Source organism: Eptatretus burgeri, chromosome 1 (assembly GCF_056783735.1).
Source record: "Eptatretus burgeri isolate ZD-2024b chromosome 1, Ebu_testis_v1, whole genome shotgun sequence".
Taxonomy (NCBI): domain Eukaryota; kingdom Metazoa; phylum Chordata; class Myxini; order Myxiniformes; family Myxinidae; genus Eptatretus; species Eptatretus burgeri.
Window position 1 is genome coordinate 105,819,355 of NC_140961.1, and position 25,000 is coordinate 105,844,354.

At 40.6% G+C, this 25,000-nt stretch overlaps 1 protein-coding gene across 5 annotated transcripts in view; it reads right to left on the reverse strand.

Annotated features, from left to right (window-relative positions):
• Positions 1-25,000, reverse strand: part of LOC147035127 (nucleosome assembly protein 1-like 1) — a 154,841-nt gene that overhangs the window by 59,845 nt on the left and 69,996 nt on the right. For 4 of the 5 annotated variants that reach the window (XM_085893866.1, XM_085893847.1, XM_085893842.1 and 1 more), the window contains exons 5-9: positions 23,405-23,546; positions 17,917-17,991; positions 17,112-17,219; positions 16,219-16,335; positions 14,097-14,236 (exon numbers count right to left, since the gene is read on the reverse strand). In XM_085893866.1, the coding sequence (XP_085749992.1) occupies positions 14,097-14,236; positions 16,219-16,335; positions 17,112-17,219; positions 17,917-17,991; positions 23,405-23,546 (582 nt within the window). The remainder of the gene's footprint in view (positions 1-14,096; positions 14,237-16,218; positions 16,336-17,111; positions 17,220-17,916; positions 17,992-23,404; positions 23,547-25,000) is intronic. The other variant, XM_085893856.1, reaches the window with a different exon arrangement.

Genomic DNA, 25,000 nt, shown 5'->3' on the forward strand with positions numbered 1-25,000 from the left:
AACTGAACCCAGGGCCCGAGGTGGGTGCGGCAGCGGCCGCGGTGTATGACACCTCCCCCCCCCTCTCCACCAAGACCCTTCCCCAACCCTTGCCGAAACGGCTCAGCTGAGTGCATCCAACATGGCCCAGCTATGCGCCATGCTGGCGGCAATGAACGAAAAGATGAATGCGAAAATGATCGAAAAAATGGATGCAAACACAAATGAAATGAAAAACGAAATGAAAGGCATGAACGAAAAGATGGATACAAATACAAATGAAGTGAAAACGACGATGGATGCGAATACACAGCAAATGAGGGAAGAGATGAAAAAGTTCCGGGGTGAGACGCAGAACATGGGCCGATGCCTGCAGGCGGGCATGAAGGCCGTGACAAAGGAATTAATAGTTGAGACAAGGGAGGTAAAGGGTGAAGAATTGGCAGAGACACGGGAGATAGAAAAAATAGAGGAAAGACAACACGATGAAGACGGGGTAAGTGACGCGCACACACACACGGAGGTAGTGGAGGATAATGGGGGTGAGCTCGCGGAGCGTGCAGGGACCCGGTGCGAGCAGCTGGATGGCCTCCTCCAGGAACGAGGGGAGGGAGTATGCCCCCTTGAGGTGAGTCACGACCAGGTGAGTTCGGTCGTGCTTTGCGAGGTTGAGAGGAGGAGTGCTGTGGACGGGTGCACGGAGAGCTTGGGGGGTATAGAGGCCCCGGAGACCCTTGTGGGGACACGAATCCCCAGTGTGGTTGTCCCTGTGTGAGTGCGGCACCGTGTGTGGAAGCGACGCCGTGTGTGGAAGCGACCCCGTGTGTGAGTGGTGTGGTGGCGATGGTGCCAGAGTTCGTGCTTCCCAGCACGCCGGGTGTGGATGGGGCACCGTGTGTGAGTGAGGCCGTGTGTGTGAGTGAAACGGCCAGTATGAGTGAGGAACCACGTGTGAGTGGTGTGGTGGCGATGGTGCCGGAGTACGTGCTTCCCAGCACGCCGTGTGTGGATGAGGCACGGAGTGTGAGTGAGGCACCGCGGGTTAGTTCCCCCGCGTGTGTGGGTGAGGCACCGTGTGTGGAAGAGACCGCGTGTGTGAGTGTCGCCGTGTGTATGAGTGAGGTACCGCGGGTGAGTGCCCCCGCGTGTGTGGATGAGGCACGGAGTGTGAGTGAGGCACCGCGGGTTAGTGCCCCCGCGTGTGTGAGTGAACGGCCGTGTGCAAGGTCGCTGTGTGCAAGGGAGACCGTGTGTGTGAGAGAGCGGTATGTGAGGGAGATGTCGGTTGGCATGCGGGAGCACGCAGCCGCGTCTCCCCGTGTGAATGTGATGGAGTGGACTGTGTGCGTCGTAACACGCAGGTGTGCGTGTGTGGAATGGAGACGGAGACGGCGACAGAGGAGAGAAAGCCGAGTAGCGGCTGTAGCTATTTCGAGGACCGTGCCGGGTTCACCCAGCAGTGAGCACGAGGTTCGTGCTGTGCAACGCACGAGACCACCACGTGCTCGCTTGCGAGAGTGAAGTCCCGGTCCGGAAACGCACGCGGTGGATTTGCCGATCCCGCGGACGGACAAAGTTTAGGCAGGTAAATGGATTTGGACCGGACGGGTTCTCCGCGCGATCGTGTGTGTTAAGCTCCAACGGGCAAAGCACATGTGTTCGCGTGGGAAACCCCTCGAGACGTGGGGCTTGTGTTTTTTTTTGCGCACGGTGACGTCATGGCTGCACGTGTGGTTGGAATCCGGCAGGAGGGGTATCTCTGCCGGATGGTCCCGTCCAAGGAGGGACGAGGAACACGTGCAGCTGCATGACGTCACGGGCAGGTGCAAAGTGCGCGAGCTCTGAGTTGCCGCGCAGGTGCTGCGCATGGAAAAAAAAAAAAGCAAGCCTCACTTTCGGGTGTACAGGATTCCTGGGCAAGGGGTGAAAGACCCCCTTACCCTGGGCACAGGATGGAAACTAGTTAGGGGGAAGGGTTAGCTTAGCTAGACCGACTTCATGGGGCAGGGGTAAGTCCTCATGGAGTCCGTGGAATGGATTAGGTAGAGGGATTGTAGCCAGATTTAGGTTGGGAAATAAAATGATTGATTTGGAGACAGAGACAGACTGGTGAATGTGTAGTGGGGACGTAGCTTAGCTACGTAGGTTAAAAGGAACGTGCTATAGTGTAAGGGACGACGTGGGAGCACGAGTTAGTTAGGGGATGTAGTTAGAAGGATGGCAGAGTTCAGCGGTGTGTGTGTTGAGAGGTGAGTACATGTTGAGTGAGTGAGGCCAGCGGGTCTGTGTGTGTGGAGTGAATGGGGAATGCATGGTGCGATGAGTGATTGGGGGGAGGAGTGACTCCCGCCCAAGGGACCCCGGGGTCAGTGTAGAGTGAGTTAGCTGGGTTAGTCAAATTGAAAAATGGAGGTCGTTTTGTTGTTGGTGGGAAAGTAGGCTCGAGACCCATTTGGAGGGGTGCAGGAGCCCTGTTGACGGGCTTGGGAGCATGGCTGCGAAAGGTGAGTATCGCTGAGTGGGTACCCCGGGCACCAGGCTAGTCGGCCGCGGTAGGCCATGGGCCCATGGGGGGCCGGGATAGAGTAGTGGGCACGGGTGCGCCTGCTTGGTGCGGGGGCCCGGGGCGCCATTAGCCGCGTGGGCAGTGTTGTGGGCACGGGTGACCCTCGGAAAGGGGCCCGGGAGGCCGGCCTGCCACGTGTGCGTTTCAGGGGAGGTGCCATGGGGGGCACTCCCCGGTGTTAGGGAGCTGGTAGGCTCGGAGGCAGTGTAGTGCCCGGGGGTGCCATAGCGGGAGATTCGGCAGAGGGTCGTGCCTGCCAAAGGGAGCCACGTGTCCCAGCCATGAGACCGTGTGAGGGCACGGAGAGAAAATTGGGGGGCGAGGCCCAAAATTGTGAGGACACCAACACAGGCGACGGGAATCTGGGTTGTTAGAACCAATAGTTTAAGCGAGAGGCGCTTGTTGAAAGCCCCGGGGTAGTTTAACAGTTAAATGGTTAGGGTAGATTAGGAGATGTATCCCTCCGCACCATCCATCCCCTCGCTGTCGTTGTGGGCCGCTGGACCCACTTTGGTTATAGATCGCCGAACTCTGGGGAGGCCATTCTGAGGCTTCGTTGGGCCTCGACACAGGACGTTAGCTCTCCCTTGTTCCCCTCCGGGAAGGGAACGTAGGGGTTGGGAGTAGGTTAGGTGACAGGATAGGTTAGCCGAACAAGGACGATAAAGGGGGTTAGGGGACGATTTATAGTGGGGAAGTAAAAATAAAAAAAAAATAATAAGTTGGGGCTAAATTGGGGTTTGACAAATTAAGGGAGTGGGTATGTACAGTGACAGGCAAAGGCGATAGGTGGGAGGGAGACAGGTAGGTAGGTGCGAGCCCGCCTTCCAAGTGGCCAGCACCACCGCACTCCCTCCACCAACTTCCACTGACGGCAAAAGCTGGCCAGCTTCATCTGCTGGCTGTGTGCTGCAAGGCCTGTGCCGGCCGGATCATCTGCAGCTGTGGTACTTCAAGGCCTGTGCCGGCCAGTTCATCTGCGGGCTGTGTTTGCCTGCAGCGGCCTTATTCTGCGGGCTGAGTTTGCCTGCTGCCTTTGCCATGCCATGCCCACTGCCCATGTTCACCGCCCCGTTCAATTTTTGCTTTGCCCCCCCTGTTCATTTCCATGTGCGCCAGGATCCGCAAGGCAACAGTTTGCAAGCTGCAAGAACTGCCCTGTTGGCAGCTACAACACGGGCATGCAGTGGCGGCCCGTGCACCGTGTTTGCGTCCATCCATTCATCCATCCATTCATCCATCCATTCGTTGTGCTCATTGCGTGTGCCACTTGAGCTGGCACGGAGACTACGTTTGTGCAGCCCATGCACCGTTGTGGTTCACTGAGTTCGATTCAAACCATCCATCCATCCATTCGTTGTGCTCATTGCGTGTGCCACTTGAGCTGGCACGGAGACTGCGTTGTGCAGCCCATGCACCGTTGTGGTTCACTGCGTTCAGTTCAAAAGGGAAGGCCTTGGACTGCGTGTGAGCAGCCAGCCACGTTCCCTGTCACCTGCATTGTTTGAGCCAGAGACTGCATGCGGGCAGCCTGGCTCCCTGCTAACTGCTTTGTTTTTGCAGAGTTCAATGATCCTGGGCCATGGTTTAGTGTAAAATTTGTAAGTTAAGGTTAAGATGTACTGTAAATATGAGTGCGCCCCCCGGCATGTCTGTCTAGCGCCGGCAATTTTATTTAAGTCGTCCGTGTGAGTGAGTTTGTTTAGATAGTTACGCAGCCCTCAGGTTATTTATTTTGGGGACACGAATACCATGAATGTCGCACTCAGGGATCCGTAGGTAAAATGTACTAGGGGAAAACTACACATGATGGCACACGGAAATTTGACGACTCGGGACGAGTCTGTAAAAAGGGAAGGGGGTAGTGTTGTGGTTACCAGATTCGCAAACCACCATTCAGGTCCCTTACGTGAGGTATCTCGGTAAGTGCATGTGTAGTTAGGCCCAAACCAATTGTCTAGTGGGAATACATGTCATTTATACGTGCTGCGACTCTTCAGGATAGCCGTTTTTCTTTTACTATCTTTATTTTGGACCAACCGCCATGATTACCATCACAACCACAACATCAACCACCGACCACAACCACCGCTTCACCACAACCGCCACGACCTTCACGTCACACCTCGCAACCGTAGCATCGCCACCGTTCTTGCCCCGCTGTGGGTACCGGTGTTGGACTCATGCAGAACGCGCATCGAACAGCGTGTACAAAATCACGGATTTTGTGCTTCAAAAACGGATCAAAAACGACACACGCCCACTTTTTGCCGTCCAATCGGTGAGCGAGGGGCGAATTGGCCCCGCCCCCAGGGCGATCGATATATGCAAATTTGTGGATCAAAAAGCCTTCACGCCCACTTTTTCTCGGGCCAATGGGGAGCAAGGTGAAAGGTCAAAGGGAGGGGGTCAAAAGGCGAAGTTACAGGGGGATAAAAGGACGGTGTTCGTCAGTCAGAGAAAGGAGAACGAGAACGAAAAGGAGAACGAGAACGAGAAGGAGTCGGAACGGAGGGGACGAGTGTGGAAGTCTGGAGCCCGAAGCCTGCAGTGGCTGGAGAAGCTGAAGAGAGTCAGACGAGGGGGTGCTCGCGTCGGTGCCAGGAGCTGCACGCCCGAGGGAGGCCGGCAGCGCGACCTGGCCGAGGTGGAGACGCACACCAGGGATAATAAAGATCCTCTATACCCCGAGCATCAGCAACCCCCTCCTGTTTCCCCCCGCGCTGAGATAGTGCGACCAAGGGGGCCCCGTTCCCACCCCCTACCAGACACCGTCCACGAGGCCCGCGGGTTGCGGGGCCATCGCCGCTCCGCGTCTCATCACCAGACGGGTAGGCCCGACCCGGTCTCGGCCTCAGGCCCGCCTCATTCTTGAGGTATTTCTTTTCCTTGGTTTTGGGTATGTGTTGTCGGCGCCGTCTGTGAAGTAGAATTGTATAAGTGTTGCCGTGTGCTCGGTAGTCGGTATTAGCTCTGCACTGTGTTTTCACTTTTATGTTTGCTTTTTGTGTAAATGGAATTGTGTTTTCTTTTTTTGTGTGCATTTGGTGGAATTGTATTTGTGTGCTTCCCGTGTGCCGCGAATAAATGTGCTTTTATTGTTGAACTGTTCTCCCGCTTCGCTTCGTCTTTTCCCCCATTGAACCCTCATCTTGCTTCACGTAAAGGGTTGGTAGTGGGCTGAATACGCCCGATAATTAATCGAACCGTCGAGGTCGACGATAACACCGCTCGGTTATTCTGATAGTACGGAACGGGTCGCTTAAGTGGCCCGTGTCCGAAGTCGACCTGCGGCGAGGTGCGATCGCCCGGTCTACCCTCCGCGTGGGTACTTAGGTAGGTCGAATTTGGCGAGCAACCCTATCCCACGCGGGGGCTGATTGGCTCGATCGCGGTGAGACCGAAAGGTCCACCCGTGACTGGTTCCCGGCGTTAGTCCGAGAGGGTCACGACTGGATTGTCCGTCCGGTGGGCGACGTGCCGCGATTCGAGTTACGTGGCCGTCGCACGCCGGCGGGCGCGAAAACCGCAACAATATATATATATATATATATATATATATATATATATATACATACATATATATACATACATATATATATATATACATACATATACATATATATATATATATATATATATATATATATATATATATATATATATATATATATATATATATATATATATATATATATATACATATATATATATACTATATTAATGGAATAAGAGGATGTAGTAGGGGTGAGGGAAAGCCATAAATGACATCATCCTTCTGTAAACTACGTGCAGATGAGATAGCGCCTGCTGTTATTACAATTCCTGCGATGTTGAATTTCTGCCACGTACACTGATGTTCCTTCAAATTTAAAATAGGAACTCTTGGGTATTTACTCCTGTTCACCTGTCCTCCTGGTTGAATTGAATTTACTCCAGGAGATTTACAATCCAATTCCTTTGCTTGCCCAGAACAAAAGCTCACACACTTCATTTGCAAATCAAATCAATTGTGTGTTCAAGTTCCCAAAACAGAATATAATTACACAGAACATGGGAAATATTCACTGTGCTTTCAACGTTTTATAAAATTGCTCAAAGTGTAGCTTACTCACTTCAAAACCATCAGGTCAATGGTCGTCTCCTTTTGGGTTCTTTCATTGAAGTCAAATGGACTTTTAAAACCACTGTTATAATGCAAGGCCTGAAGTTGGGGATCACAGAGACAGTGCATGGTATATTTTACAGCATTGTCCTTTAAGCTGGTAACCATGGCTCCACAGGTCTTTGCGTTATGTTCACCATATGGTCTTGGCCCACATCCAACCGATGTGTAAATACAATGCATTTTACGAGGCTTCATAGAAAAGCCGATGTGAAATGCCACTCACGTTCGTTCGTAATAAAGTGCGAATGTTTGAATTTCCCTGAACACAACTACTTTTGTACTACAGTAGAGTTTCATTAAAAGTGACACTCATAACAAATTACATTGTAATGAATTACACTTTTGGTGGGCAGTCTCGCTTTTATGAAACAATTTCAATTTGATGCGATGAACAATGTCGGGCAGGATAGTGCAGATGAAGTGCACTTACCTTCGAACTGTCTCGTCTGTGTTTGATTATTGAGCCGACTGTAATATGCCAGAAAGGTGTTTCACAGACAGGGCATTGTTGCATTACATGGTGTGCTATCTGTCGGATGGATGCTCAGCCAGGTATCCCGTCTGCTACCCTTAATTGATGGGCATCTAAATATCCCACAGTCTCTAAAGTTATCGCCGGCGTCCTTAACCAATTATAAATTCCTGCCATGACTGCTCGGAAGGTAATGGCAAACCAACCTGCGTAATCCTTGCCATGAGACTACTTCGGCAGCCCTTATGCTCTGCCTGTAAAGTGGGATGAACCACCATGACCACCACCTTTATTATGAACAGTGAAACAGATTAAATTTTAAAATGTGGAGCCATTGTGGAGAGATCAAATAAAAATCTCTATTATGGCCAGCTTAAGTGCTACGAAGATCAAACATGAACTGCAGATCAAACGATATTTATGAGTACCCTCACAAGGAACTTCAACACTGGAGGTGGCCATGAGGGCCATCAAAGCATGTGAAATGGTTTACAATCTCTGGTTCTTTGTCCGTGCTCTTTCCTTTTTAAATACGGAGTGTCATCAAGGAAGCAGTTTGTACCATTTTAAAAGTCTTTAGTATGACTCTGCTAGGTTTCGGACCGCTTTCCTCCCAGATTCAGAGCTGATGCCCCAACCGTTATACAAATGAATGTGGTAAATTTTGAAATCTAGAATTTGGTGACTTCTATAATGCATCTACATATAATTATACTTATATTTGATGGGGTAGGGATGGTGGACAAAGCATTGGGGGAATGTCGTGGTCATGCACCTTAACAATAGGTTGGCATCTATGAAAATAAAATATATTGCGGAGGGACATAGGTCGCATATTTGGAAAGTCCATGTACAAGAAGTTTTTGTCTGACTCGTTCACAGTTAATTATAATGACGCTAAAATTTGAAAGCTTAATTAAAATAGCAATCTGTTGTCAAACTTGAAAATATAAGGCCTTTATCATTATTGGTGTCTGCATGGAAGTATACAGACACACCAGCTGGAAATTGGAGAAAAAAATTAAGAAATCTTTGAACTGCTGTTAAAGATTATCTTTCTGAACATGTTTTTTTGTTGAATCTCGCCCAGAAGAGTGATAAAGATTATTGAAATGTGATAAAATGTTACAACATGTTCATGCCAAGGACAAATATTGTGTACAGAAAATAAAACTTCAATGTCAAACTCAAAGTTCATCAGAATGTGTTCAGGCAGGAATAGGCAAGTTAGGAGTGCACAAGGCGAAAATGCAGACGAAGCATGTTCTAAAAACAAAAAAAAGCAACCTGCATGCCATTTATATTGGACTGACAGTTTACATGTAATGTTTTTTTTTGAACAGCTGTTCGGTACACAGGACACACACACACACACACACACACACACGATAAAACAGCACGCACTCCTGTTTGCACCATGTGTGTTATCCCAAAACGAATAAGTTATTATGATTTCGGCAAACCTTTGCAAAAAAAAGATCAACTATTTCATCCATACTCCCCCACATAGAAAAACAAGTTATATCAACTGATCAAGATGGGGTTATTTAGACTAGAGTAAAACAGGAAGAGGATTGCTGTTCACATAAATTAACTTAGGAATGCAACATGGCAATGATGGACCAAATGGCCTTCTCATGTCCTTGTTTCAGGTCGTACAGGATCATGTGATCACTTGTTACACTCAGTGTAGTCCTGCAGAGACTGTGGAAACCTCGGTGTATTAATTTCCATTCTGCATACAGAAAATAAATATTTGATTGCAATTGGTTTGATTTCCAACAGAACATCAGTCTTCAAAGTTGCTGGTGCGGTCCAACCTCCACCCCTCTCCCCGTGAGCGCGAAACGTGACAAATGATGCTTGATCATCCAAAGCGCTGTCGTTTCAAGTTTTTACATCAATCTGATTAAGATATGAAAGTTTTTGTTTTTACAACCTTATGTATGTGAAAATAATGCGGTTCAGCAATTTTCAGGGAAATTGCCCCAGGTGATTGAAACATATAAGGAACACAATGCCTGGTTCACGAGAACATATTGGGCCTAATAAGTTTTTGAAGTATCATTCTATATATCGTTTTTGGCCCAATCTCACAATGGTGAAGAATCACTTTTAACATTAAAAAATTCTCGTTTCTGGATCTGGATTCGGATCTTCACCAAAACCTAATCAGTTCGTCCTTGTCACACAGCCAACCCGTCCAAGTTTCGTCCGAATCCATCAACAACCTTTTGAGATATCCTGCACAAAACAAATAAACAAAGACAGACAAGGGTGAAAACCTAACCTCCTTTCACCTGATGTGGCAGCGGTAACAAACAACAGAGCTGGATTTGGTTGACAGAATGCCAGACAAATTGTGGCAAGAGATTGAAGACATTGTAAAATAAGAGGTCAAAAACAACATCCCAAAAGCAAGCAGAGAGAAGAACTCTAAATGGCTGTCAGAAGAGGAAATAAATATTGAAGACACAAGAAGAGAGATTAAAACCAAAGGAGCATCAAAATAAGACATTAAGCGGTTAAATGCCGACTTCCAATTAAACCTTGGAAAGACAAAGATGAATATTTCAGAGGAATTAAAAAATATAGAATGTGATAACAGAATAGAAAAAAAAACAAGAATTTTTATTGAAAATAGCAGAGAGATCACAGGAAAGTTAAGGTTGAGGATTGGGGTCCCAAAGAGTAGAACAGAAGATCTGAAGAAGAAGAAGAAGAAGAAGGAGAAGAAGAAGAAGATCTGAAGAAGAAGAAGAAGAAGAAAAAGAAGAAGAAGAAGCACAAGTGAAAGAAGGATGTAAAGATGGCACCGACACTATACAAGCAAGATATTGTTATGGTTGTGGGGGTATATGGAGGAATTTCATATAAAAGTTAGGATTGTATGGAGTTTCTTGGTCTTCCGAAATGATGGTGTGATGAGAGACATCTCGATATCCATGGGTCGAAGGCGACACCATGGATGTGCAGGAGACATCTCGATATAAATTAAGTAGGGAAACTGTGAGCTTAAGTGTTACTTGTCACCATACAGGGGTGGTGCTGTGTTAATTAGATAGGGATTAAGGCCAATTTCCCCCAGTATTTAATTTCCCCCTGCGACCTTCTCCTACATTTTTGCATTTATAAGCCAGCCCTGAAGGTGATGCATTTATATTACCACAACCACCGTAACAACAAGCAAGCCAGGCGTGCTGAGCAGGCAGAGGCCCCGTCTTCCCGGGTTTTGTGCCAGCAAGCCACGCCTGGAGGTGGATGATTGATAGGCATGACGTCGAAGGGAGATCAGAAGCAAATGCACAAGGGTGTTTGAGGGTGTTTGAGGAACACAACCAGAGAGAATGGAGCTAGGAGATGCCATGAAAGATCAGGGCATTACGGATCATTTCCCTTCGACGCATGAAGACGATGGCCGATTCTTGTACTCATGCTGAGGTGAATTGGCTCACGTGGTGGAGCAAGACGCTGGCCATTGACTCTTGGTTGGGTCATATGAGACGGACCTCAAAGCCTCGTGTATGTCACTGAAGGGGACGGAGCCATTCTGCAAAGCAGTGGGTCGGTAAGCGCGATCAACAAAGAAGCTGCACGGTGATTGGTGAGCCCTGGTGTTGTATATCGCCTTATGAATGTTTCCCGCCCAGAAAGCAGCTCGGTGTCATTTTGGGCATGTCTACCCTTGCAGGACGAAGCGTTCCATAAAATATTTCATCCAAAGTTCCATAAAGACCATCTCTGGACCAAGCTCAGTGCCAAAATAAGGAAGGATTTGCTTTCCTTTTATTTCACTTCCCCCCTGTCTGTATTTAAGTCCGTGTGTAGAGGTGCCTCAATTTTAGACCTTAATTTGCTTCACATATTATTACATTTTGAATTACCCTTATAAATATTTCTATTTTCATTAAATCCCTGTTTATTTTAAGTTGCTGTGTCCGTGTATTTGTTGTGGGGTTCGAGTATAAACCCCTTGTGCTGTACATCCATCTGTGCTTCCCTCTGTTCCATTGCTACGCCAGTGATGCCCTGCCCCTTCCGTGCATGCTATAATCTCTGTCCGACTCCCAAGGAAAACTGCTCAGCGATCTGGGCTGGTCAGTGTTAACCACCCGTCCACCACAATTAAGTCAGGTGATTAAGTTAACCACCCACACCCGTGACAATATCAATATGATGACAAACTTTGAAGAAATAGAATATGGGCGAGATCCAATAGTGGTAGAATGTGAGGTTCGGAGAGGCATGAAAGAGCTGGCCAATGGAAAAGCACCAGGTGCCGACAAAACTACCACATAACTCTTTAATGCAGTTGTGGAGGAGGAAATCAAAAATTTTAATATCTGTTGGTACACAGATGTGGAGTAGGATTGTGTGGCCTAAAAGATCTGAAGCAGTCAATCTCCATACCATTGACAAAGGAAGGAGATGGAAGAGAATGTTCAAATAACCAAACCCTTGCCTTGATTTCATATGTGAGGAAGTTATTACTAAAGATCATTCAACACGGAATACAAGTCTTCACAAAGCGAGACATGCTCATTGAGCAAGCAGCTAACATAGGAGCAAGAAGTACAAGAGATTAAATCACAAATCCGAGGTGGATCATGGTAAAATAAACGGATTATCAAAGGAAGATGTATTTCTGTTTAACACGTTAGAGCAAAGCCTTCATTTGTGTTAATCATGAATTGATGTGGATTATGCTGAGAGAAATGGGGATGTCAGAGCACCTGATATGTCTGACAAGAGGCCTGTACACTGAACGAGATTCTACAGTAAGAACAGAGCATGGAGAGAGAGAATGGTTTGGAATGGGAAAAGGGGTCAGACAGGGGTGCATCCTGTCCACTTACTTGGTCAATCTGTATTGTGAGTACATAATGTAGAAATCAAACTTGGATGACAGAGTCTGGAGTCAGGATTAGAGGAAGACGAAACAACAATCTCACGTAAACTGATGACACAACTCTGTGGCAAGAAGTAAGGAGGACTTGATGAAACTGCTGCAGACAGTGAAGAAGGAAAGTGAAATTCTGGTCTTTATTTAAAAGACGAAATCTTGTCAACTGAGAAGAGCGATGTGTTCAGTTTGGGAGACGATCATGTGGAAACCGTGGAACGTTTCATCTTCCTGGGTTTTATGATTGAAGTGAGTGGAACGTAGAGGAGAAATTAATAGAAGGTCAGTACAGGGGAGAACAGCAATGTCAGGATTGACAAAGATCTGGGAGGAGAAAGATGTGAAAATACAAACCAAGAGGAAACTGGTGAATACTCTGGCATTCCCAGATGCAATGTGTGATCGATGTGTCTTGGACAGTGAAGAAGATAGACAGTTTTGAAATGTGGTTTTGGGGAAAAATGTTAAAATTCCATGGACTGCAAGAAGAACAAACATATGAGTGCTTCAACAAACAAGACCACCATGCACATTGGAAGTGTTGATGCGAAAACTGAAACGATCGTACTTTTGACACATAATACATGGAGAAAATTAAAGTCTGTTGAAGTTGCCAATGCTGGGTATGGTTGATGGAAGAAGAGGAAGAGGCAGACCTTGTATGTACTGGATGGGTGGGGTGAAGGCTGTAACCAAGATGTCTTTCCCAGAGATTCAAGAAGCACTGCAAGATTGAGATGTTTGGAGAAATCTGATCAAGAATGTCACCAGAAGTCAGACATGACCTGATAACTAGAATATATATATATATATATATATATATATATATATATATATATATATATATATATAAAATTTTTTAGGCTTTTCTGGCGAAACAGTTGCATAGGCTCTGCCTATTAGGCATGAGCTTAGCAGAGCTACAGCCACCTGCTTCACAGTCAAAGGTTGTCCTGCAGCAAATACCAGGAAGATAATTTAATTCTCAATTTTACATTCACCATTCACCACAGAGAGGGAACATCCACAGACAGGTGTTCCAGGATTGTTGACCCTCGTCGGTGTGGAGCAGAAGCTCCTTTTGGTCACAATGCATGCAGCAAAAGCTGCTGTGGCACTTGCTTCCTGGTACTCACTCCAAACTAAACGTCTTGCGATTGTATTAAATTGCATTTTCCTTTTGGATTAAGTGGATGTGGCAGTTTTAGGGCACATCACAATTCCCAAGCAGGCATTGATGAGTGAACTACGAAGTGTGGACTGGCATCACACACACAAGGTGAAGCAGGTAGATCACACCCTTCCAGAAGGTCATTAATTGTGCCATTGACTTACAGAGCTATTTTCTTTCCAAAACAAACAACTCATTCCTTTAATTTTGGAATATATTCATTGAGACTTTTAGGTTCACAAGTGTAAATTGTGATTATTGATAAAAGATGCAAACTATACCATATATTGCTTTTTCCAATTTATAGACAATAAAGATATACAAGGACAGATAATACAAAAGGTACGAGCACACTCCATTTGAGCACTGTCCTGGGACTTTTTAACATCCACAACCTAAATTAAGATAAGACAACTGGCCTTATGTTCACATCCTAAGTATGACATGTTCCAAGATGCAGTCCAACTTACCAGCAGTGCATTCAATTAATTCTAGTCGGATTCAACACCACGCAGCAGCAAATTCATGACCAGACAACTGAAATGTTTGTACTTCACCAGATGAACTGTTCTGCTGTCCCTTCTACCTAGAGCACTTGACCTTCCATAAAGGTATCCCATTGAAGTACTATTCAATCTCACTCTGCTTCGCTTCTGGGATCTCACGTAACAGGCACGTTATTGGGGTTACCAGAAACAGAATTGCTGTTTTGGTAGTGGCAGGATAATGATTCACCACAATCATTGCATCCAATATTGCACGGATCAGATATTTCCTGCAATGACTAACACACAAAAGTTTAGAACAAATAAGATAATTGAATAAATCATTGCATACCCTTTGCAACTGATGATTGTCGGTCCTTGGTATCCAAGGGGTCTCTCCAGAACGGGGTGGCTGTGCATCATGTACGTCTTGCTCAGCATCTCGTTTCTGAAGTAATCATTGTGAGCGAAGTGGAACTCCAGTGCGAATGTCTGAGCATGGGGGGCAGCGAGGGCCCGGTTCGTCACCGCAGAGTGAAGATCGTGGTGCTATGGCAGGAGCTCTGGGAGGAAGGTGGTCAATCCAGCTCTCAATATTTGGGGTCTCTACGTGTTATTGTCTACCTTTTCCCTCGCCCCTTAGCGCTCTCCCTAAGGGCAGCACTTGAGTAAATTAGTCGCCCATTTGTTGTGTTGTGGTTATCATAGTAAAATATATTTTTAAAAGTCTTTATCTCCTTTATACTGTTGACATGACATTTGTCCTTTTGTTGTGGCTCAATTACTGTTTTCAAAGGAGTCTTGGGCTGATGCCAAATGCTACTGCTACTAATGAGTAATAATAATAATGTAATAATAATTATGATAATGATGATGATTATGAGTTATGACGATGATGGCACAGGCCAAATATTACACAATCCAAAAATTATGACAATGGGTCCTAGTTGTTCCACTTCCATTTAGCATTTGTCTATGAAGAGGTCGACTTGTAGAAGTGAACAACATTGATATCACATTATGGAAAGTAGAAGCGTCTTCACAGGAGTCACAGTTGTGAAAGTCTGTACTGTCAGATATTCCTCCAGGAAATGGCAAAGCCGTGATAAAGGCGTCCATCATGACAATCTCTGAGGTTTAACCATGATTGAAGAACTGGTAAAATCGTCCACCAACAAGAAGAACCCTCGGCAGAAGATGAGCTCCACTCAGACAAACCGCTTGACGTGTTGGGGGCATTGCATTGTAGGAGGCCACATATTGGAAGCTGACACATATTATGGAAACGCTGGAAATAGACAACGTCCCAAGACATCTACAAGAACAAGATCATGCAAGGAGTGGTCCAACTCATTATTAGATGCATTCTGTCATGGCAAGTGATTGTCTGAGGTTTAAACTTTAATTAGTGTTTTTAAAGTGGAATATAAAAGCTTGGAGGTCACCCTGAATGCTTCGGTGCCAGGCTGTTATCCAGATAACAGGCTCTACAGAGAGACGGAAAAATACCCCAATTAGCCACTCTTGGCCGAGACAGCAGAGGGACAGTGTTTCCTTTAAAAGACTGATCCTATGAATCAGATGCAATTCATAAATGAGGATGTTTACATTATTTGAATCACACATGAATTGTATATGAATTTACATCGATGTTCTTTCTGTAAGGAAACCAATGGTATTTGTACAAAAGGTTACAGCCAAAATGTATGATCATTCATTATTTTCAATGAAATTTCTATCTACAAGTGCTTCAAGTGAGTTCATATTTTTTCAACTGGTATAATGAATAGTAAACCCATTCACTTAATTCAAACAGTGCCTTGTTCGCAAACTGGCTGGCAGGCCTATCAGTATAAAAATGTGTTGGGTGGGGCAGAAGCTATAAAAAACAAATAGTACACCATTAGTTCCAGTGCAAATTTGTTGGAACAGACACCTAGCTCAAAACAAGGGTGCAGAAAATGGTTTGTGGTAAAAACCCTATTCCACTGTCCAAGCAGCAGCACCTTACTATGAGTGAACAAGATGCATGTTGAAGTCGGGGCATAATGAAGGTATTCCTAACAATCCAAATGACTCTATCATTCAATCGATGACAAATAATTCCCATTCGCACTCCTGTCCTTCACTGTAAATACTACTGAATGCAACATATAATTGTATAAGTGAGAGTGGAAAAGCCAACAGGGCAAAGGCCTGCACACAGAGTGGCACAAAATCCTAGCAATATCTTTCACTTCCATCAGAGCAATTCTGCAGGGAAATTTGAAGGGGTGGAGTGCAGATAAGGTGGAGACGGTGAAGAGTGGTGTGTAAGGGGAGGGAGGAATAAGCTCAGGATTTGGAATGATGGCATTGATGCAGTTCAGGGAATGTGTAGCTGCATTGTGCATGGTAAGGGAGGGGTGCGAAAGAGGGTGGGGGTTCATTAGTATTGAAGTGGGGGCAGTCTATGTTCTGATGCTGCAACTTACCATTCCCTTTTCACCCTCGGGAAACGTCAACTTAATATCCTGGATGTGTTGCAGGATTGGTTCATCATATTCCTGCGAAGAGCCAGTGAAGGTATCTGGCTTAAGCTCAGAGAAGTGCTGAAATGCACAATGTTGTGGTTCAAATAAGCAAGTTCTATCTCGAACAAAACAATGAAGAATATGCGACAAAACTGGCAATTTCAAACAATAAAGTCTCATCCAACAACTGACAAAAGGCCCTGGTCCTGCCTGGTACATATTGCCCTCCATAGGCCATCGGTGGTCATTACAGCAAATGTATAGCGAATTGACAAGTGAGTGCATCGAAAAGTTCATTCCACACGTATAGAAAATCAATTGATAAAACTCAAATTAGTTAACATCCAATCAGGAAACAATCATCGATATGATTACTTGTTTTAGTTGTTCAACCATGCATAAGAATAGCATTGGCATCATTGGACCCTTTGGTGAACATATCAAGGCTCAGGTATTGTAAATAACAGCAGGATGGCCCAGGCATAAAATAGCATTCTTTCCTGCAGAAATTCTCAGCAGACGACTGTAATAGGATCTGTTACCAACTCTAGTATATGAGTGTACTACTGTTTTATACTATAGTTTTAACTGTAGCATTTTTGCCTAGGGGTGAACACCAAAAATCAGGCTGGGCAACATTTCAGAATATTTTAACAAGCTGAGAATCTTTTACAAATCAGTAATAATGGGCAGTTTTGCTTACAGTGAAAGAAAAGTGTGAAAAACACAATCAGCTGGCACAGAGCTGGTCAGTAAATCAAGGAGTCACTTTGGCAATATAATTCCCTTGTGTCCGGACACTACAGGGATAATTGTGGAAGGCAATAAGGATGTGGCATCATCAACCACTTCACCTGAATCATGTCAGCAAGCAGATCAACATTTTTCATGGTGGTAAGCCAAAAGCCAGGTATTCCAGTTACTCCTTTTGCTTCACGTTCATCTTCTTGATCATGTCCGCTCTGCGAATTGAAATTTATCCTCAGGATGATTTCAGCCCTCATCTTATATCACATACACTTGCAACATCATTTTATGCCCCACCCACCCATCAGCTTGCTGAGGTTCTAACACCGGGTAAGAAATTGCTCATTTTCCACTTCATTGCTCTTACCCCATCTTCACCAATTCCACACATTGCCAACTGATTACTTCATCCAATATGTAAGTTTACTACCACAAGATTGCTAATGTCCCACAAGCTCACATTCACTTTACAAAAACCATTAAATGATATAAATTGTCTAACATCAAGATGCAGAGTAGCTGTAAACCTTACAAGTCGTGTTTATTTGAATACGGATTGTCTGAGTGGTCTTCAGTATGTGGATATTTATTCCTCAGCAATTATTCTACTCAAATCATTGGAAGGAAGGTCAAGGTGATGCGTCATTGTAAATCCATTCCTCTCCATCACTCCTAAACCCACCTTGTGCAAAAATAAGATAGCAAGCCCAAATCAGAGTTTTTGTCCCAGTTTCGTTTGTGATAAAAATTACCCACCATGCATTGACTAAACTGCATATACTTCATGAAGCATATAGCAATTCTGCTCAGACTTTTTTTGAACTAGGACTGATGCTAAAATGCAAAATCTCTTCAAAACCTGATAATTTTATTTTTCAGCTAAAAGCTAAAAGCATGAAGAAAGAAGCTCACGTTATTCTTTTCCGACAAGAGCCACTTTGCCTCTGTGTCTGTCGGCTCCACTATTCCATTGACAATGTCCCGTCTCTGCAACAGCAAAGATCTCACATAGTGCAGGACAACACTGACAAATAAATAATAAACATCTTGGGCTTTTTCTGTTCTTTATGACCTTGGCAAAATGTTTACAAGAAATGGATTAAAGGTATCATGTCTATAGATTAAGAAATACAAAAATAAAAAAGTAGAGTTACATTAAAGATAACCAAGGAATTAAAAATAGTGTTACGTGAGATGAAGATAAGCAAGGAAGAAAAAATAGAGCATTACATTAGATGAAGGTAACCAAGGAATAAAAAACATCTGAGTGTTACATAAGATGAAGATAACAAAGGATTAAAAAATAGTGTTACATTAGAGGAAGAAAATGAAGGACTAAAAAAGTGTTATATTAGAGGAAGATATTGAATGAATAAAAAAAGTGTTATATGAGATGAAGATAACCAATGAATAAAAAAATAGAACATCTTATTAGATGAAGATAACCAAGGAATAAAATTCGGAGTTCCATTAAATGAAGATAATGAAAGAATAAACAAATAGAGTATGACATAAGATGAAGATCATCAAGGAATAAGAAAACTCGAGTGTTACATTAGATTAAGATAATGAATGAATAAAAAATAGAGCATTATATTAGATGAAGATAGCCAATGGCAAAACATAATGTAACATGAGATGAAGATAAAGAAGGATTAAAAAATAGTGTTACATTAGATGAAGATAACCAATGAATAAAAAAGTGTAACATTAGAGGAAGATAACCAATAAATAAAACATGGAGCATTACATTAGATGAGGATAACCAAGGAATGAAAAATAGAGCACTAAATTGGATGAAGATAATCAAGGAATAAAAAATATAGCATGACTATAGATGAAGATAACCAAGGAATAACAAATAGAGCATTACATGAGATGAAGTCAACCAAGGAATAATATATAGTGTTACATTCGATGAGGGTAACCAAGGAATAAAACATGGAGCATTAAGTTAGATGAAGATAACCAAGGAATGAAAAATAGAGCATTATTTAGGTGAAGATAGCCAAGGAATAAAACATGGAGCATTTCATTAGATGAAGATAACCAAGGTGAAAAAAGTAGAGCATTACATTATATGAAGTTCACCAAGGAATAAAATATAGTGTTACATTAGATGACGATAACCAAGTAATAATAAAAATAATCCGTGTTACATGAGATGAAGATAACCAAGGCATAAAAATAGAGCATTATGTTAGATGAAGTTAACCAAGGAATAAAATATAGTGTTACATTAGATGAGGATAACCAAAGAATAATAAAAATAATCCATGTTACATGAGATGAAGATAACCAAGGCATAAAAATAGAGTATTATGTTAGATGAAGTTAACCAAGGAATAAAATATCATATTAAATTCAATGAAGATAACCAAGAAATAAAATAGTGTTACATTAGATGAAGATAACCAAGGAATAAAAAAAAATCCATGTTACATGAGATGAAGATAACCAGGGCATAAAAAATAGATCATTATGTTCGATGAAGTTAACCAAGGAATAAAAAAAAACAATAGAGCACTACATTGGAAGAAGATAACCAAGGAATAAAAAATATAGCATTAGATTAGATAATGATAACCAAGGAATAAAAAATATCAGTGTTACTTTGGATGAAGATAACCAAGGAATAAAAAATAGAGCATGACAATAGATGAAGATAACCAAGGAATAAAAAATAGAGCATGACAATAGATGAAGATAACCAAGGAATAAAAAATAGAGCATTACATTAGATGAAGATAAACAAGGAGTAAATACAAAAATATCAGAGTGTTACATGAGATGAAGATAACCAAGGAATAAAACATGGAGCATTCTTTATGACGTTGGCAAAATGGTGACAAGAAATGGATTAAAGGTATGTCAAAAGATTAAGAAAACCAAAAAAATTAAAAAGTACAGTTACATTAGAGATAACCAAGGAATTAAAAATAGTGTTACGTGAGATGAAGATAACCAAGGAATAAAACATGGAGCATTACATTAGATGAAGTTAACCAAGGAATGAAAAATGGAGCATTATTTAGATGAAGATAACCAAGGTGAAAAAGTAGAGCATTACATTAGATGAGGTTAACCAATGAATAAAAAAGTGTTACATTAGAGGAAGATAACCAATAAATAAAAAATAGAGCATTATATTAGATGAAGATAACCAAGAAATGAAAAATAGAGCACTACATTAGATGAAGATAACCAAGGAATGAAAAATAGAACATTATTTTGATGAAGATAACCAAGGAATGAAAAATAGAGCATTATTTCAATGAAGATAACCAAGGTGAAAAAAAAGAGCATAACATTAGATGAAGTTAACCAAGGAATAAAACATGGAGCATGAGATTAGATGAAGATAACCAAGGAATAAAAAATAGAGCACTACATTAGATGAAGATAACCAAGGAATAAAAAATTTGAGCATTATATCAGATGAAGATAACCAATTATAATATGTAGTGTTACATTAGATGAAGACAATCAAGGAAATCAAAATAGAGCATTATTTAGATGAAGATAACCAAGAAATAAAACATGGAGCATTACATTAGATGAAGATAACCAATGAATAAAAAATTGAGCACTATATTGGATGAAGATAACCAAGGAATAAAAAGAGCACTACATTAGATGAAGATAACCAAGGAATAAAACATGGAGCATTAGATTGGATGAAGATAACCAAGTAATAAAAAATAGAGCACTACATTAGATGAAGATAACCAAGGAATAAAAAATTAGTGCAGTGCATTAGATGAAGATAACCAATCATAAAATATAGTATTACATGAGATGAAGATGACCAAGGAATAAAAAACAGAGCACTACATTAGATGAAGATAACCAAGGAATAAAACAGGGAGCATTACATTAGATGAGGATAACCAAAGAATTAAAAATAGAACATTATTTAGGTGAAGATAAGGAAGGCAAAAAAATAGAGCATTACATTATATGAAATTAACCAAGGAATAAAACATAGAGCATTACATTAGATGAAGATAACCAAGGAATAAAAAATAGGGCGCCACATTGGATGAAGATAATCAAGGAATAAATAATAGAGCATGACAACAGATGAAGATAACCAAGGAATAAAAAATAGACCATTACATTAGATGAAGTTAACCAAGGAATAATATATAGTGTTACATTCGCTGAAGGTAACCAAGGAATAAAACATGGAGCATTACATTAGATGAAGATAACCATCGAATGAAAAATAGAGCATTTTTAGGTGAAGATAACCAAGTTTGAGATGTCATGCTATATATAGTTTTTGGCCCCATCTCTCAATGGTGAAGAATCAGTTATAAAATTATCGTATCCGGATCTGGATCTTCATCACAATAGAATCATTTAGTCATTGTCAAACACCCAACATGTCCACCAAGTTTCATCTGAATCCGTCCCCAACTTTTTGAGATGCCGTGCTATCTACCGTTTTTGGCCCATCTCTCAGTGGTGAAGAATCACTTTAAAAATCCCAGATCCGGATCCAGATTCGGATCTTCACAAAAATTTAGCGGTGTTGTCCTTGGCCAGTCACCGACACAAACAAGCAAAAATTTCAGAATGATTGCTTGAAAACTGTGGCCAAAAATCGTGTGACAAACAAACAAACAGACAGACAAAGAGACATTACAACAGACAAACACTAAAGACCAACTAACATACTTGACGAATTGTTTTTTTTTTGCCAAGTAAAAATTGTATTACATTACATGAAGATAACTTAGGAATAGAAAAATAGAGCATTACAGTTATCCAATAACAGTAAAAATAGTGATTAAAATGGCCGATAACTGTAGTAAAAATGTCTGACTATATATATATATATATATATATATATATATATATATATATATATATATATATATATATATATATATATATATATATATATATATATATATGTATATATATATATATATATATATATATATATATATATATATATATATGTATATATATATATATATATATATATATATATATATATATATATATATATATATATATGTATATATATATATATATGTATATATATATATATATATATATGTATATATATATATATATATATATATATATATATGTATGTATATATATATATATATATATATATATATATATGTATATATATATATATATATATATATATATATATATATATATATATATATATATATATATATGTATGTATATATATATATATATATATATATATATATATATATATATGTATATATATATATATATATATATATATATATATATATATATATATATATATATATATATATATATATATATATATGTATATATATATATATATATATATATATATATATATATATATATATATATATATATATATATATATATATATATGTATATATATATATATATATATATATATATATATATATATATATATATATATATATATATATATATATATATATATATATATGTATATATATATATATATATATATATATATATATATATATATATATATATGTATATATATATATATATATATATATATATGTATGTATATATGTATGTATATATGTATGTATATATATATATATATATATATATATGTATATATATATATATATATATATGTATATATATATATATATATATATATATATATGTATATATATATATATATATATATATATATGTATATATATATATATATATATGTATATATATATATATATATTTATGTATATATATATATATATGTATATATATATATATATATGTATATATATATGTATATACATATATGTATATGTATATGTATATATATATATATATATATATATGTATATATATATATATATATATATATATGTATATATATATATATATATATATATGTATATGTATATATATATATATATATATATGTATATGTATATATATATATATATGTATATGTATATATGTATATATATATATATATATATACATATACATATATATATATATATATCAGAAATATATATATATCAGAAATATATATATATATATATATATATATATATATATATATATATATATCAGAAATATATATATATATATATATATATATATATATATATATATATATATATCAGAAATATATATATATATATATATATATATATATATATATATATATATATATATATCAGAAATTTCTGATACTCTACCATAGTGGAATGTCCAATAACTGAAGTTGAGTGTGAGTGTTACAAATGTCCGACATTAGTATTAGTTCCACTGAATGAGCTGAAGTTTTGCTTTGAAACAAGAAAACAATGTCATGAAGAATGAATGATACACGAGGAACAATAACATAAACATGCAATGTCATGGGATACAATCTTACCCGACTGTAGAATGACTGGTAAAATGTGGAATACTTTAGCTGGAGCCGATGAACATCCTGGAAGAATTCTGCCTGCAACTTGAAGAAGTTTGCCTGTAAACGACGCAGAGCACTGACCCGCAACTTCACCGATGCTGGGAGCCTAAGGGCAAAGTGTGGGAGAAAACAGAGAAATTTGATAGCAAACCTCGAATGGTTTCATAATAATGCATCTTTAAAGTAGTACAAATTTATACTGGATCTTTAGAGTGAAGGTGAGACATAACGTGCATATCATTGGTGTAAGGAGATACCTAAGCCTGGCATTGGCTTAACGGTCAAGGTGGCTGTCTTAATGTCTTAGGGTCTTGAGCTTGAGCCCCTCTTATGCTGTTAAATAACACAAGGTGAGTTGACTCAGCCTGTCATCCTTCTGAGGTCGAAAAAATGAGTACCAGCTTACTGGGGACAGGGGGAACTGCTGCGCTCCCAGAGATGATGTAACCAGCAGTCATAGGCTGCATACGAAGTAATAAAAATGGGACTGCGCATCCTAAAGCTCACCTGGATCAGGAGCAACAGTCACTCAAACCCCCCACTGACCCACTTCTTCCATGATTTTTGCCAATGCCGTGAACAAACTGTTGTACATCATGGGTGATGAAGGTTGTGGTCAAAGTTCATTGAAATCATGTGTAGTTTCAGAGAACAGAGCAAATACCTATTTCAGGTGTTAACCCCTGCCCACCCCCATAGAACCCTTAGATGAGCACAGCTTTTTATGCAGTTGATAAACTTTGGTACAACATGGGCGATTAAAGTTGTGGTCAAATTTCATCGACATCGCATGTGTAGTGTCAGAGAAGAGAGCAAATACCGATTTTTTTGGGTGGGGTCAAACCCCATGCAATAGACCCCCTCAATGAGTACAGATTTTGATGCGGTTGATACACTTTGGTACATCAACGGTGATGAAGGTTGTGGTGAAGTCTCATTGAAATAGTATGCGGAGTTTCGGAGAAGAGAACAAATACCTATTGGGGGGGGGGGGCGTCAAACTCCTCCCCCTGTAGATCCTTTAATGAGTGCAGATTTTGAAGCAGTCAATATATCTTGGTTAGGCATCAGATTTGAAGCTTGTACCCAAGTTTCATCAAAATTATGTGTTTGGTTCAAGCGATAATGACTGAAGTGTTTATGGACTCACTGACTGACATACGGACACTGTTCAATCACATAAGCTCACCTGACTAAAGTGCAGGTGAGCTAAAAACGGAAATACATGAGAGAAACAGGAAAATGGAATTCTGCCAATCCAATTCGAACCATGAGCCACTTCAAGACTGAACGGTATATGCACTGCTTACAAGGCTTCACAATGGTCGCATGAAGTGTGGCTTTTAACAGCCTGGGAGCAAGAGGTGGAGGGGGTGGGTGGTTTAAGGGGAATGAATGGTGGATCTTGAGTTGAATGAATTAAAAAGGGGCAAAGCACACATGCTCTCCAAAGTACATCGTTCACAGCAAATTTTTCCTGCCATCAATATCCACATTACTCTCGTCTCTAGGTATTTATATAAATACTTTTAAACAAGTCGACCATCCCAACCCACAAAA